Source organism: Penicillium taxi, assembly GCF_028828555.1.
Source record: "Penicillium taxi strain IBT 34144 chromosome Unknown utg000003l_segment0_segment0, whole genome shotgun sequence".
Classification (NCBI taxonomy): Eukaryota; Fungi; Ascomycota; class Eurotiomycetes; order Eurotiales; family Aspergillaceae; genus Penicillium; species Penicillium taxi.
The window spans coordinates 2,905,573-2,921,340 of record NW_026643205.1 but is presented as its reverse complement, the minus strand read 5'-3'; the positions used below and the strand labels follow the sequence as shown (position 1 = coordinate 2,921,340).

At 44.7% G+C, this 15,768-nt stretch overlaps 5 protein-coding genes across 5 annotated transcripts; 2 read left to right on the top strand and 3 right to left on the bottom strand.

Annotated features, from left to right (window-relative positions):
- Window positions 1-547: 547 nt before the first annotated feature.
- N7495_004526 (indoleamine 2,3-dioxygenase) lies at window positions 548-1,964 on the bottom strand (the record flags this gene model as incomplete). Its single annotated transcript, XM_057207177.1, has 3 exons — window positions 548-919; window positions 995-1,594; window positions 1,671-1,964. 3 exons carry the CDS (start codon window positions 1,962-1,964, stop codon window positions 548-550), a joined length of 1,266 nt encoding a protein of 421 aa, XP_057064857.1.
- An 856-nt stretch (window positions 1,965-2,820) lies between these two features.
- Window positions 2,821-4,391, top strand: N7495_004525 (kynureninase; the record flags this gene model as incomplete). Its single annotated transcript, XM_057207176.1, has 4 exons — window positions 2,821-2,983; window positions 3,048-3,385; window positions 3,446-3,923; window positions 3,976-4,391. 4 exons carry the CDS (start codon window positions 2,821-2,823, stop codon window positions 4,389-4,391), a joined length of 1,395 nt encoding a protein of 464 aa, XP_057064856.1.
- A 4,831-nt stretch (window positions 4,392-9,222) lies between these two features.
- On the bottom strand, window positions 9,223-11,511 carry N7495_004524 (uncharacterized protein; the record flags this gene model as incomplete). The annotated part of the gene is made up of 6 exons (XM_057207175.1): window positions 9,223-9,687; window positions 9,750-10,636; window positions 10,687-11,054; window positions 11,111-11,166; window positions 11,218-11,386; window positions 11,441-11,511. 6 exons carry the CDS (start codon window positions 11,509-11,511, stop codon window positions 9,223-9,225), a joined length of 2,016 nt encoding a protein of 671 aa, XP_057064855.1.
- Window positions 11,512-12,206: 695 nt separating this feature from the next.
- On the bottom strand, window positions 12,207-12,837 carry N7495_004523 (cytochrome c oxidase subunit 7; the record flags this gene model as incomplete). The annotated part of the gene is made up of 5 exons (XM_057207174.1): window positions 12,207-12,227; window positions 12,307-12,338; window positions 12,401-12,461; window positions 12,536-12,614; window positions 12,809-12,837. The coding sequence occupies 5 exons, from the start codon at window positions 12,835-12,837 to the stop codon at window positions 12,207-12,209; spliced, it is 222 nt and encodes a 73-aa protein (XP_057064854.1).
- Window positions 12,838-13,117: 280 nt separating this feature from the next.
- On the top strand, window positions 13,118-15,556 carry N7495_004522 (uncharacterized protein; the record flags this gene model as incomplete). The annotated part of the gene is made up of 1 exon (XM_057207173.1): window positions 13,118-15,556. One exon carries the CDS (start codon window positions 13,118-13,120, stop codon window positions 15,554-15,556), a length of 2,439 nt encoding a protein of 812 aa, XP_057064853.1.
- Window positions 15,557-15,768: the final 212 nt, after the last annotated feature.

The window sequence follows — 15,768 nt, the reverse complement described above, 5'->3', positions numbered from 1 at the left end:
TCTCTTCCTTTGTGATCGGCCCGTTGAGCCTTTCGAGCATTTCGATATGCGTGGTTATCAGCCATTGACCGACCAAGCCCATACAACTATCCCACAATCTTCAGCGTATGGTGTCATATTTGCTAAGCGAGTTTCGAGGCCGATCAACTCGACATGTGATGTAATGAATTTTGCAAATCACGACTCGGAAAGGACTCAGTCATGAACGATGAAGTTCTATTTGAAGCAAGGTGAAATACACCCATTCTGCAATAGACGGAATGATACGTCTTCCCCCCTTCCCTCTCCGATATTCTTTGCAAGGCCCGTCCAGGCTTTATGCCCTCGATATTATGAGTACACTTAATGCATTTATGAATTTTTTTTTTTTTTTTTTTACCTCTTCTCTCTACCTGGGTAATAAGGTTACAGATTATGTATGCATCACACCAGTATCCATTATGCAGGCATAATCAACTAAATATATTCAAGCAATCATTCCTATAAAGCCGTAATATCACACATTAATGCCCGGGCAGTGTCTGGCTTGAACATCCATATAATATACCTAGCAGGCAGCAGCCTTAGTATCATCCCTTGTCTGTTTCAAAAAGGGAATCAAACTAGTTCCACCAGTTCCATAAAGTCCAGATGGCTTTGAATCGACCAAACTGTTCACTTGAGAGCTCCCAGTTGCAAGATTCAATGTGTTAGAGGATTGTCTGGCTGCTGATCCGTTTCGAGCTGGCATGATGATATAACGCGTGACAATCTCGATATGGACATCCCGGAAAGCGCCAAGAGTCAAGACAGCTGCGTTGTATGCTTCTTTCAATGGAGACTCGGCCTCATTGGAGGTCACGTAGGGTCGAATATTGCAAAGGGTGGACAAGGTTTCCAGGAAGCGCCTGTGAGGAGCGGGCATGTAGTTCCGCATTTCCTAATTTAAATCAGTGAGATATTACTCCAAGAAGGAAATATAGATATCCCAGGGGCATGGAGGTAAATGCCTTACCTGAATATAACTCGTTCCTTGAGGTAACTTGATATCCCCTGTTGCTGCATGATTGACGCCAAGGAAGATATCAAATGTCTGAATTAGTGAGCTCTGGGCATTACTTCCACCACTATGCTGATGCCACTCTCCATTTCCATTACCAAAATCATAGTAAACACCATGGGGTAGCCCAGCGGCGGCCATGTTTTTGCTTCCAGCCAAGAAAGGCCGTAGCTGATGGAAGAAGAAATCTGGGTCGTTCTTCTCATACATCCGTTGCAGAAGTATCGTGAGGTCACGGATCCCATCAACAAATCTGTAAAGCAGCGCAGTCAGAAGTTGCACATTGTATGTGGTAGCTGCAGAGATAGCATCAACCATAAGCGAGATGAGCTCTCCACCCTTAGCCTCCATAGCCACGGAGATTACGATGAACCACTCCTCGTCCTTTGTACCAGTGAATGAAGTGATCAAAGACACATTTTCTGGGTCAGAAAGGATCTTCCCTGGAGCTGTGGTGAAATTCCAAAGAGTGAGTGCGGCGTAGGTGGCACAAGGAGGAAGTTCGAAATGAGATGAAACCTCAAGAAATGGCTTCGCAATGCAAGGTGGGAGAACCTAAACAGTTAGTATTTAGAAATTAGATATAGCACTTGAATCATATTGATCCTAGAAGAATTAGACCCTGACTTACATCGCTGGGCTTCTCGCCGCCCCAGATATATGCGTGTGTGAAGAAACCAAGAATGCTATAGGCACGACGCCACTCGGGCTCAGTCTCCAGCAATGCCGTTGTGAGAACAGGAAGTTCCTCGATTAAGCACCTGATTTGGCCATTCTGGATAAGATTTGGAAGCTGTACGGCTATAGCCTCCCATGGTGCATAATGGGCATGTGGAAGCTTCACAAGAGGCAGATCGCAGGAGAGGAAGCCATGCTCAGATGAAACGGAGTATTCATCCAAGTTTATTTCTGGTGATTGAATCATTGTCAATAGGATATAAGACGATATTGAATAGAGATGTAAATGAAGTAATAGATGTTTGGAACTTGAAAGGACCTTCGAAAAAGGCACAAGAACAGTGATATCAGCCGACACAAACTATCTAAATCGGGAGAATGATTTGAACCTTGGACTTAAAGCCGGCTCTTATAAGAATACTGCCGGCCTAATTTCAATAATAAGCAATTCTTATATACCAAGGATGCACATAGGCCTACATTGGTCAAGCCATGCTGTATATCAGCCGGATCGGAAGCGGATCAAATCAAGCATCCGGATTGCGAATTTGATATGGATGGGCGGAAAAATTAACAGGGTAGTAATTGAGAAAAATAGGATAAAAGGATGTCCTAATACCAGTTCCAACCTAGCAAGTATCTTGTAGCCACATGCAACATAGTAGATCTTACAGTCCTAAATAGAATCACGCACGAAGCCATGTCTGGATCTGCACCGCGTGCATCACAGCAAGTAGCCTATAGAGATATCACTGGTAATCTCCACTAGTTGATATCTAAGACAGTATTTTTGTTAAATGGATCAAACTCATTAAAGACATTGATATCTTAGATAAACCATTGATATGCTAAGTATATAAGCACCCCGCGTTAGAACGAGAGTGGAGACGGAGGATGGAGGCGGAAGCGGATGTGGCATCCGGCTTGGACCTGTTTTCCAATTTGATGATGCAGTTATAGAACGCACAGCACTTGCAGTTCGACTCTTTTAGTCTATATCCCAATCTTACCCCTCTCTACTCTTAACCTAGGGAGTTTCCGGCAATACTGCTTTGTCAAATCCTCATCATCCCATCTACTGGTTAAACTATAACAACATCAACATGACCGACAGCTTTAACACACCCAAGCCCATCTTCGGCTCTGAGGCTGGATCAAAGGAGTATGCTGCTTCTCTTGATATGGCGGACCCCCTACGAGCACTGCGGGATCAATTCATTATTCCTTCTAAGGCTAACCTGGCGAGCAAGACGCTGGCTAAGCCTGGTAAGTGTGGACCAGCTAAACTGAACCTTAGCTTCATTTCCTTGATGCTAATAATTTGGAACAGGTCTTTCAAATGAACCTTGTATTTACTTTGCAGGTAACTCACTCGGTGTCCAGCCCAAAGCAGTGGGTAAGTATATGGAGGCACAGCTCGACACATGGTCTGGAATCGGTGTCCTCGGCCACTTCATCGAGCTAGAAGGTTCACCTTTGAAGCCATGGCAACTTCTTGCTGAGCAGGCTGCTGGATCTATGTCCAAACTTGTGGGCGCATCGCCTGAAGAAGTCGCCGCCATGGGCACATTGACTGTGAACTTGCACCTGCTGCTTGCTAGTTTCTACAAACCGACAGAGAGCAGGAAAAAGATTCTTCTAGACTGGAAGGCGTTTCCCAGTGACCACGTAAGTATTGAGATCGTGGGAATAAAAAATTCAAAAGAAAAATGCTAAAATCTGCATCAGTACGCAATCGAGTCACAGATAGAGTGGCACGGTCTCGATCCCAAAGAGACCATGGTTCTCATGGGTCCCGACGAGGGCGAGTACGAGGTCAAGACAGAAAAGGTTCTATCCATCATTGATCAACATGCCGATGATGCAGCTCTTCTTATTTTGCCCGCCATCCAGTACTACACGGGCCAGCTTTTCGACATCCCTAAGATCACTCAATATGCCAAGGCACGCGGCCTCGTAGTGGGATGGGATTTGGCTCACGGGTATGCCAATGTTCCGTTCAAGCTGCATGACTGGGACGTCGACTTCGCTGCTTGGTGCACTTACAAATACGGTAATGGAGGTCCCGGCTCGATGGCTGGTTTATTCGTGCATGAGAAACATGGAAGGGTGGATTACAGTGCAGGTGAAGATGGACCCAAGTTCCGACACCGGTTGACCGGGTGGTATGGGGGTGATCGATCAGTACGCTTCAAAATGGATAACAGTGAGTCAATATAGTCTCACCTCGCAGAGGACATAATTCTAATAAATTACAGAGTTCAAACCAATCCCCGGTGCTGGAGGCTTCATAGTTTCAAATCCTGCTGTCATTGACTTGACAACACTTATAGCCTCTTTGACTGCTTTCGAAAACACCTCGATTGAAGAGATACGCCAGAAGTCATTCAAGTTGACTGGGTATGCGGAGTACCTTCTCTTGAAGGATACTACAGATGAGACCCGCCAGTTCACCATCATCACTCCAGCGGACCACCATGCTCGTGGCGCCCAGCTCAGCGTACTGCTTAAGCCTGGTCTTCTTCACAAAGTCGCTGAGCGACTACAAAATGCGGGCATTATCTGCGACAAGCGTGAGCCTGATGTTATTCGTGTTGCACCTGCTCCCTTATACAATACCTTCTCGGAGGTATGGACGTTTGTAGATACGTTCAAGTCTGCCCTGTCTTCATAGAGAGGTTGAGATAAGATGCCCTTTTGAATTGATAGATAGAGGTAGAATTTTTGCATGCATTGAACAGCAACACATGAATCTCCGAGGAAAATTTCCACTCAATGCCGAGTAACGATTCAAAGCTTAAGTCTTAGTATTTCTAATTGTTCATGGATGCCCAGATGACTTTTTAAGACTTGATTATATTGGCTGTACAAGGCAGTTTACATTTTACCAAGCTATGCACTGAGTACTTAGGTACCTGCATGCATAATTACATGTACTGTGGAACATTTGGCATCACACCGGTTTCGTTCAAGGTTAGAAATTTTGTTATCTTCGATATATATATGCCGCATCACGTCAAAAATGCGGTGTACTGAGTCATTCAATTGTGCACCAACATGGTCAAATTGAAAAGTCTGGTCTGTTACGTCGAGCTTTGTAATAAGGTGAACGATCAAGTATCTTGATCTATCGCGCTTTGGCCCTTCAAAACTCGAACTATATTCCCACAATATCATTTCATTTTCCCATTTTATCGCCCTCGTCTCATCTAGAGAGATCAAAACTGCATTATTACTGCCCTTGATGCCCTCTAGGCCCCTCTTCGACGGTGATATAAGGAGGCAACTAGAAAGATACTTGCCCAACCAAAACGCCGGTTTTAATCGTATTTTTATCATATGAGCTCTCAAACTTCTCTAGATATTGTTGCCAGCTTTGTGCTAATGATGGGTATATGTTGGAATATCGGACAAACGACACATCACGAATCCCTGTTCAGAGTGTATCGCAAACGACAACCCTGAACAGTATACATATAACTGTGATGTCCCGTCTTTACCGACTATTCTGTCTTAAACGATGGAACACATTCGTCTCAGACAGAAGAGTAACTTGTAGGATAAATAGCTAGTTCTCACCATGAATGAAAAACCGGATTTTACAACCACTCCCAAGAGGACACAAAGATATTATAGGGGCGTAAAGCGTTACCTGTAATAGGTATTAGAAGTGGGCGTTAGCCTCTCACCAACCTTGCTATACCTTGGTCTAGTGGTATCGACAGTTACATCTCTTGAAATCGAGAGGCAATTCTATCGATCTAGTGATCTCAGCCGGCAAATTCCTCATGTAAGGTCAGCTGAAATATCGACTGAGTTCACACTCGAATGGGGACAAAGCTTCTCTTTTTGAATTGTTCAATCGTTGGCAGCCGTATCTCCGAGGCTTTTTCATAATGTCGGTACACCGGTGGTGGGGCACAGGACCAATGAGAATGGTTACGATGCTGTTGGTCCGATATGAAGTGAATCTAGCGAGTTTTATCTATTTAGTTACAGCGAGGACAAGATTGAATAACACACCTCTTACAACTTCGCATCGACGCACCTAGATCTATTCCATCGAGAATACTAGTTGCATATGCACCGTAAGAATGTCACCGTTCCGACAGTAACGGCAACCTGGAAAATCAGGTAAGATTTAATGGCAGAGGTGAATCATTGTGGTACCTCTACATTTGTGACTTATTTCTGGGGAATCTTATAACGACGTAGGTAAGGTTGAATACTCTCTCTCTCTCTCTCGGAGATACGAGATCTGTAAATGACAGCCCCTCATCTACCCAAGGCTGACAGTGTGTCATTCATGCATGCATGGTTGAGAGCAAGATTATTACAACGTGCTGCTGGAGTAAACGAGTCCACAATTACTTGAACATATTTACAGATCCAAAAGAGAAGTACTATTTTCCATGTTAACAGGCATTTGATTCTATTCATTCAAAGAGTCGCCCAGAAATATTTATTTTACACAAAATGTGTTTTATTTTGCGCCTTAACTCCCCAGATAGATAGCTCGAACTACATATGTACGCCAAGAAATAGTAGCAGCGCACGATGTTTCTGAAAAAGAGTTCCTGATTACATGTTTTTGCACTTTTATTTTTCCATAACGAGGGACGATTTGGATGCATCAATGATCAAATAGGTATTCCGTAAGGTTCGTTCTTTTAAGATGTACGTGAAGCTTCTTGAGAGTGCAGTCCATGGATTGCTATCACTGAATAACGCTTTTCCCGCTTGGTCTTATTGACTCCATACATATGAAAGAGAAGATGGCTGCCTCTCAACAAATGAATATACCAATCCGCCAGTCGCGGTGTTCATTCAAAGAAGAGGGCTACTTTAGCCATCTTGCCATTTTTATACGCCTTGTTGTTGTCTAGAACCCAGCAGTATGGCATTAGGGGAGGGAAAAGAGGTTAGGTGACACCCATTTCCGGAAGTACTGTCAAACACGCCGTACTTCCTGATCGTATGCTACTACTCTGGCACAGTCAGTCAGTTTTAGCCCAACGAGTTTGTCTCTCAAAAATGTCCCTTTCTTTTCCTGTAATGTACCGAAGACCCTGTTTACTGAGTTTCGAGAAGAATTGCAAAACAGTATCGAATGTTTGAAGATTCGTCCAGCCATCCCTTTTAACAAGACCTTTGAAACTGTCAAAAAATTCCTGGACCTCATTCCAGCCCTCGGCTTCAATAAAGTGGCTTTATAATTCATCATGCATGAAGTGATAGGGATATTCGCCGTCAAGTTCTTGCCAATACCTAAAAAAGCGATTATTACCAACCGACCAGAATACTGAGAAAATATCTCGAAAAGTACCTCTCAACGTTGATGAGCACCTCAAAAGAAGGAACGATATCATCACCCCATGTATTTCCGGCTAACTCAACCAGAAGACGCCGGGTCTTCCATGGTCTAAATGGAACGATCTTGTGAGTAGAGGTTTGTGTTTTCTCAATTTCCAACAAATAAAGCTGGAATAGTGAAGATTTGAATATCTTTTTGCTTGATCTGAGCTTGTTTCTTAGGGTTAAGGTCGGTAAAGTTGTTTCAGCGTGGAAGTAGAATGCTACACTGGTAGTCCACGAGTGGAGATCAACATAGCCCTAGTTAGTAATTTCGGGACAGCATGGTTTCTAATCTAATCTATCTCGCGCCAGCCAAAACATAACGCGTAATCTTTGGGAGTGAGTTAGCTCTAGTAAGGATTAGTTAAAGAAAGAAATATGATATAGCCGTATAGTGATGCCTATAGGGACTCTATGAGATGTCTATTGAAAGGAGCTCCTAGTTCCAAAATTCTCTGTTGACGGTAGGACCGATACTAAATTTCTTTTATACCTGCTATTTTATTTTTGAGGGGATCTCGCTTGTGAGATTTGCTGAGACTGCAACTTCTACTGCATCATTGATGAAATATATAGGCTGCTGTAGCTAATGAGAAAAAGGTCAAACCTCGCACACAAGGGTAATTGTGATAGTAAACGCAATATGAAAATGGCACCGATAGCATCTTTGATTTAATAGGTACTACCTCTCTCATCATGGGGAGTTTTGAATCCGGATGAAGCTCATACCAAATCAACCCAAGCTGTGTGCTAATCGCCTCTTCTATGGAAACATATTCCGAACCCACGGGATTATTATACGTAGCACTCCAACCCAAGGCTAGAGGCACGGGAAACAGGGGTCCGGCATTCGGATTTCAGAGACAGGCAATGACTGTTCACCCGTCATCCATAATCAAACGGCAGACATTGTTATATCTTCTCTCTACGAACTTCGTTATTGAGATGCAGCTATCTAATCCAATATATTTGGCCGCTATGCCTTGTAGAACAGCTAAATTGAAGGCCTTATACCTATGCCGAAGCTGCTGGTCTTCATCCCAGAGCCATCGCCCACTTGTATAACGGAAGAAGTGCTCTCAATCAACACCCGGTGCTTAAGATCAATCTACTACAGAGTGGTGCGAACTAATATCCTTGAACCAGGTCAACGGCCAGAATTGTGAATAGCGAATATATCTTTGAAGAGCTAGTAGTGACAATAACTTGGATCGAGGAGATAACGCCTTACTTCCTGGATGTTGAAGCAACAAGTCCAACTGTTGGTACTATCATCTCATGCTTATCATGGGATCACTCGCCGCTTATCGGGTGGGAAGCCACATGCTTATCATGTGACTTCCAGGTACCATATCCATAGCAGCAGTTTCATGATAATCAACCACTTCTTACAACTTACAACTACCGCACGTACTACACGCATACGTAGACCACTTGCGGCTTAAGCTGAAGTCCACTAGCAAGCTATTGTAGATACTCACGACCTGAGTATCCCGACACCAACAGTTATCAAATATTTACGGGGCAAAGACAATCAGCACATTGGGCCTTGCCATCGCGGGGACTGGAGCTTCGAACTAAGTATTTCACGGGACATGTTCTCAGGCCCCTTATTACAGTGTTCTCGGATTTTTCATGCTGACTTCTTGCTTATGTTCTTTTTTAACCACTAATAATAGATTTCTGAGACTTGATACCTCGCGCAATGAGCTCTACACCTGTCTATATTTCTCAAATGCTTGGGCTGTAATTAGCGCCCACCTTACAAATTATGTTGTGTTTATGCACAATTTTGGTCACTACATTTTGTCTGGTGATGGCTTTGTCCTAGATGATTCAAAGGAAGTCCTCCTAGGTACAGCGGCGTATGTTGTAGTGCTGATTAACTCTGTTGGCCTGTTCCCAATATTAATAACTAGTAATGATGCACTTGAGCGGTGACAGCAGATTGAGATTTTAAAGAAGAGCTAGTAATTTAAAGCATGATATCATATATCATATTTAAAAGGCCGATTGATGCATTATAGGCCACTAGATGGCTATGACGGTGGAGGTAGATGTTGTATGGTTGAACCGTAATAATACTCTGCCGTGGTCAGAATGCACCCTTTGAAAAAATAGTTCATATAAGTAGGCCTCATTTTCATTAACTAAAAGTTTCCAATATTTTCCCAGGTATCACCGCTACGAAGAAATTCTTGCCCCTGCGAGAAAAAGTTTGTTGCAAGAATGGAGAAGTCTTCATTGAAAAGAGACAACTGGCGAGGCGAGACCAATAAGTTTGAAGCGTGGCTCTGAGCCCCGGGATATGGAGTGTTGAAATTGAAGGCTTGCCACTGAGAGCTACCGGTTGATACTCTCTCTCCCTGGGTATCGAGGCGTGTTGGTGCAGGGAGTGGCGAAGTCTGAGACACTTCTGCCACCGCAGTTGAAAAAGAGCCATTGCAAAGAGAGTCTCCAAATAAGCGACGCGCAGAGTCAGCGTCACTGTTGGATGAGTATTCTAGAATTTCCCAGAAGCGGGATAGGTCGATTAGAAGACTCTGGTTTTGAGCGCCTGGGTCGGATTGATATGTTGAGGAAACGGCATCTTCTAGGTGTTGTAGTTTCTGCGCCTAATGAAAATGATGTTTGTTAGCTCGAAATGATTGAATGGTATAGTTGGATAATGTCCTACCAGGCGAGCCATATGGGGCCACTGAAGGCCTATTTGCTGGACAAACTTGACGCATTTGGCAAACCTGTCCCGCTTTTCTTCTCTGATATTGGAATCTTCTGTAAAGCTCAACTGAAGCTCGATAGTCGCTACGACAGCAGCACAATATCCCAGAAGTGGATCCGAGACTAAGAAGGATTTCTCTTCGAAGAAATTGACGAAATGAATTATCCACGTGGTGTGCGTTGAGATTAAATCAGAGGTATGTTGCAGAAATATCTCAGGGATTGTACTTTTAAATGTGCGGAGACTCAGTGACAAGAGAAGAGGATGATTCAAGAGGCACAGGGTAGTATGGTAAATAAACTGGTTCAAAAGCCAAGGGCCCCAGTACTCCCGATGTGCCTGCAATTCCTCTAATGATCTATCGCCGAGATTGGCAGGTTTGAACCGGTGTGTGAGAGGCATTCGTGTCTCGAGATCCATTTGCAGCGCAAGAATCTTTGAGTACTCGGAATGGGGAGACCACGGTGGAACGTTACTGGGTTGTCCTCGGTGTCGGACATATCGTGCAGTTCTCGCAAACACCTCACTTAGCATGATGACATATGAAACTATACCTTGGTCCTGGGGCTCGCTTTTCCACATAACTGAGGGGGAAAGATCTTTACCTGGAGGTAGAGTTGGGCTTTGTGGATAAGGAGGGCCTCCCACCTCAGGAAGGTCAGAAATCGAGAAATCTCCACCATGGAGTCGCTTTAAGAGGCATATACTCCAAAAGCATCGTCGACGCTCCTCTCGAAGTACGTTGCTTAATGGGGTACTACGAGGTTCTAGGTCCAGACGAGCACCTTTTGCCAGGTTCACCGCAAGACTGCTGTGAATACTGGAGCGATGTGTGTTGCCATCTGATATTTTGCATTAGTGCCGATAGACTGGACAATAAAAGACAACTTACTCGTGAAGTCTACAAGACTCAGAAGACACAGACATTGGAGGGTTGATACCTCAACTGGGCCCTCTGAGACTCGCTTCATGACAAGGCCACGCGCCACTTCGGCATAGCCATTAATAAGTTCTGTCAATTCTTTGACATTAGGATATGCATCGTCAAAAAAACGAATACTAAGTGCAGTGATAGCATATAGAACCTCAACGTCCCGAGTCTTCAGGCTTGCTAGGAAACTCTTCCGGTGAAAGAGAGGAAGCGGCTGAGAGTCACAGTACAGCAAGTACAGTTCTGCAATTAATACAATTTCTTCCCATGGCGGTAATATTGTAGATTTATTTCCGGGATTTGTCTTGGGTTTTGCCCTGGGATTTGCCCTAGGACATAGGTTCAGTAAAGACTTCCTTCAAGTTGTAAAAGAGAAAATTCATACTCTAGATGATCAAGAACATCACCAACTTTGCCTTCCAAGCTCCGTAGTCTGTCTTCCTGCACAGAAGTAAGTACAGCTCATTTCTATAAATAAGGGGTGTCAATTACCAGAGCGCGAGATGCTGATACGACCGTAACAGGTTTGGATATGAAATTCTCCTCTTCAGGTGGGGGTGGCCGTGGCCGTCGTCTTTCTTCAGCATAGTAGCATTCCTGGTGTAGTCTAACGCACAGGGAGCAATCAGGTTGCTCTCCAGGGCATTTGGCTTTTTTACGCCTTAGGAGTTTGTTAAAAGCATATCATGAGCGGAGCAAGTTATCATAATCTGACCTGCAAGGTTCACAAGCTTGGCGCACTCGTTTCGTCGGGCGATCAAGGTATGTCAAATCTGGCTGGTCCATTGTGAGGGAAGCTAGTTTCAGATAACTAAGTGCATCGCTCCCAGGAACCTTATCATCGCCTGGAGGGCAGCTCTGGACCTCGGGATGTATATTGAGACCTGGAGAATCAGTTGCTTCAGAAGCAAGGGGTGCACTCTTCAAAAAATGAGAAGTAGGGATAGTTTATCAAAGGCCCGACTCAATTTGTGCTCTTGGCCTGTCAACTGCAAGTTGAGGGGTTCAATGTTGAATTGTCGTTCAATATAATGACTAAGCAGATATGTCTCGGACTAACAAAATACGAGTTTCTATGATTGAAGAGATATGGATTAGATATACACAAAACTGGGACAATACAAATTCATATATCTCAATGACTTGCCTAGGTAGTACCAGGGAACAAAAAACAAAGCACGAAAATTCTTCATTTGATTTGCCAGTTAGCCGATTCCCATGCAAGGGTGCTTGCTAATCACATATCAGTAGTTCAAGGTTGATGGATGAATGTTGGTAGGCCTAAATTGCTAGTCTGAAAATAGAAAGATTTGGAAAATTGCCAGCACTTATAGATATAGCATGGGGTTGATTGGTGCTTGGAATGATTTATGTACAGCCCTAATCTTCAGCGTGTTTGGAACCCATCACTGAAACACAAATACACTAAGGGGGTTGATCTGACACTACAGTGTCAAGAATCAGGCTAAGTGCCAAGGTCTCTACCACCAGGTCTTGTAGCCCTATTGAAAAGTTAGTATTTGTATGAACCATTGTCATTGAATCTTTTATCCAGATCAAGATCAATGGAAGTGGACTCACAAGAACCATGCGGCACATGCCGTAGGTGGTAGCTAAAGTCATGTCAGTCCACTGCAGGGATATATTGAACCAGCTTCGAGCAGATAGTACTTACCAGCACCGAGGCCGTAGACGGTAAAGAGGTAGGGGTACATGACCTTGCCGCTACCGGCGGTCTGTAAAATAGAAATTATCAGGTTATGTTCGATATATTGTAGGGAATGGAATGATCCATTCAAATTGAACTGACCTTCCACCATTGACGCTTGCCGTCGTGGTTCTGGAAAAGACGCTGGTAGTAAGGGACACGATTCTCGCGGAACACGAATCTAAAGCAAATATTGTATTAGTGGGGGTTTCTCAAATTTATATAATAGGGATTAGTCCCGAGTGATATCAATGGCAGTTGCAGTTGGGCCAAAAGACACCCTAGGACGAGCAAAGCGAAATTTGGTTGCGAGACCAGGAGCGCATTGGGGGAAAGTAGTGCAGAATTCAGGCAGGCAGATAGGTCTCGACATACCCAGCCATACGAGGCGCAGTGCGGAACATGTTGGCGATTGAAGGGGAGATTCAAGGGGAGATTTGGAGAGTGATGTGGGAGGTCGATGGCACGATTGTCCGATGTTAAGTTCGGGAGCTGCAAAGATCACCTGACTTTCCTCCTCCTTCCGTCCACTCACAGACGGGAGCTTACTAAGATTATATAATATCCCGAAACGGGTAAAGCGTCGGTTCTTGCGTGAAGCCGCTTGATAAATCAAGATATAAATTCAAGAGAGAAGGATGGTAGACAAAAAGTTGCCGTTTTTCTTTTATACGGACCCAACTGATGCGACCGGCTCTTCTTCGTCTATTGAAGAGGCCATCTGCCGTCTCACTTCTCGACAATCTTGCATCCACTTCAACCGGCATCGAACAGCTCGAGACTCGATACACGCGTCTACGAACAGATTCACCATGGAACAGACACAAACTTCTCAACAGGAGCGACCAAATACAAGTCAATGATGAAACAGAAGATTCGTATCCCCTGGAATTGTTGTCTGTTCACGAAATCGAACCTTCCGAGTCCCACGTTCCGGATCTTTCCCAGCGCGCAAATAAACCCAACCCAGAAAACCCATCAAATCTTCAAATAAAAGAGTTACGCAACCAGTTTGAAAGATTGAACTTTGAATCAGATATTGGACACACCAACGACCTCGGGACGAGGTTAGTAGACCGTCCAGAGTATAAAAATAACTTTGAGCTTTGGGAAGAAGTATTGCGGTTTCGACAACGGTACTATGGCAACAAGGGGACAGCAGAGATTTGGAAGGGATTGACTCTTCGTGTAGAGGGCGTTCAGCTACCTTCGACTGGAGATCGCGCAGGCTTTCTTTGGAATAGCTTCGTGGAGCTAGGGTTAGAAGACAATACTGTTCTGCAAGAGGTGGTGAATTACGCTATCAATATGGCTAATTCTGGAGTCGAATGCTGGCCGCAACTGCATGAATCTATAGTAGGCGGCCTCTTGGATCGAGGATTAAAGGAAGAGGCCATTGAACAACATCGGAAGCTAATGAAAGCTGACCTCATCCTTCCTGATGGCATGGTACGTATTCTTCGGCCAGCTATCTGGCCAGCCTATTTGAATGGCAAAAAGCGTCAATTATGTCCAGGCAGATCGCTATTCTTCCCGACAACCTTATTACGTACTGTCCGAGACCTTTGCCGATTCAATTATTACTATCTCTCTGGGGATTCCAGCAACAGACGTCCACGCATCTATGCCCAGGTAATCAAAATGACTCTGGAGCAGGGTTGGGGAGGAGAGGCCTTCTTCATGCATAAGTTTTTGATTAAGTACGACGACCACCCACTCAAAATTGAGCAAGTACTGCCCTTGTTGCGTCATATCAGAAAATACGGGAGTCGCATGGAATATCATGAGCTCCAGCGTTATGTTGAAAGAAGATTCCCCAGGCCAAGCAGGACGAAACCACTACGAGCTGCGAAGGAACCTTCAAAACGCGATCTTGGGGCCAGGCTGTTCGCCACTCGAGCCCTCAGTTTTGAGTTGGCGATCGGAGGGCTCAAGATGCTTCGTGTATACTCGATTGGCCCGGAAAGTCTACGCGAAATGGCGTTGAGAGCTCATGGTGGGCAAGACATTCTGAACAAACTCAAACTTCTTGAAGAGTCTTGCATATCTATCGAGGACTGTGTCTTTTCGCGGCTGGTCCGGAAACTAGCAGCACAGCGTCGAGAACTTTTACTGTCAGACTTGCTAAAAAGCGACCAGCATCCGGATGTACTCGAAGATTGGAAGATGCAGGAATCACTTCTAATATCGTACTATTTGGCGCAGGATTGGCCCCAATACAATATTGCCCTGGCCGCTCTAACCGAACTCTTTCCGCGTGCACCGGATTTGTTTGACATACACTTTCGCAAACATATTGCCGCCGGGGAACTCCAAGCTGCATTCAAGGTCGTGGATGAGTTGACCTTGCGTGGCTGGGGATTAAGTGCATATAGTGTGGATTATATGGCTGAATATATACTGACGCCTCGCCGTCCACGAAATCGACCGCCCCCCGGTATAGGCCACGCAGTGAGGGATGAAGTGATGTTCATCTTCAAGATTCTTCAACGCGTAGTCTCCGCAGGAGGCTATGTTAGCGCAAAGTTCTGGATAGAGTTATTGAGGCGCTTGGGAATGTGTCATTACTGGGATGAGCTGAGAGAATGCTGTCTCTGGCTAGCCCATCACTACACTCTCAGCACTGATTTCAACCCGAGGCCTTCAACTGTCCAGCGAGATGACAGGATATTGGCGACTATATTTAACCCCGGGATGCAAAAGGCGATCATTGCTTGGGGATTCTTCTTACGGGTGACTAGACGAGGCGCATTCAAATCCATGATATCACACCCAACCACAGGCGAGAACCTAGTCCCATGGGTTCGTGGTCATCTTCTCCTTCATGAGATGGAACAAGCTGGCGTTGTAATCTCAATGAATTCAATCAAACGATCGACCCGACAACGGATGACCCTATTATTTGGAAATATAGGTCACTCGGCACGTCGTATGAATCGCATGCTACGACGAAACAATCCATACCAGTTCCACCAAATCATGCAGGATATTGACCGGGCTTGGGGAGAGACATTGTATACCAGAGGGGAGCTTGACCGGCCGCAAAAGTGGCTTCACCCTTATCGCACGAAGAAGTCACTGAGGCAATCCGCACGAGTCAAGTTGTCGCTTAGACGAGGATAATCCCATAGAATAATAGTATATTTTCTTATTTTATGTAATTTTTCTTGGCTAGAAGGCTGTGCAACTCAGTCGTCGTAATTGTAATCAAACCAAGAAGTAAGTTGATATTAAGGCGAAGTAGGGTCCAGTAAGATTTAATGATATCCAATGAAAAGACGATATTGGATCCACATCTATTCTTAGTTGAGACGGCAACGCGGCCTGGACCCGCT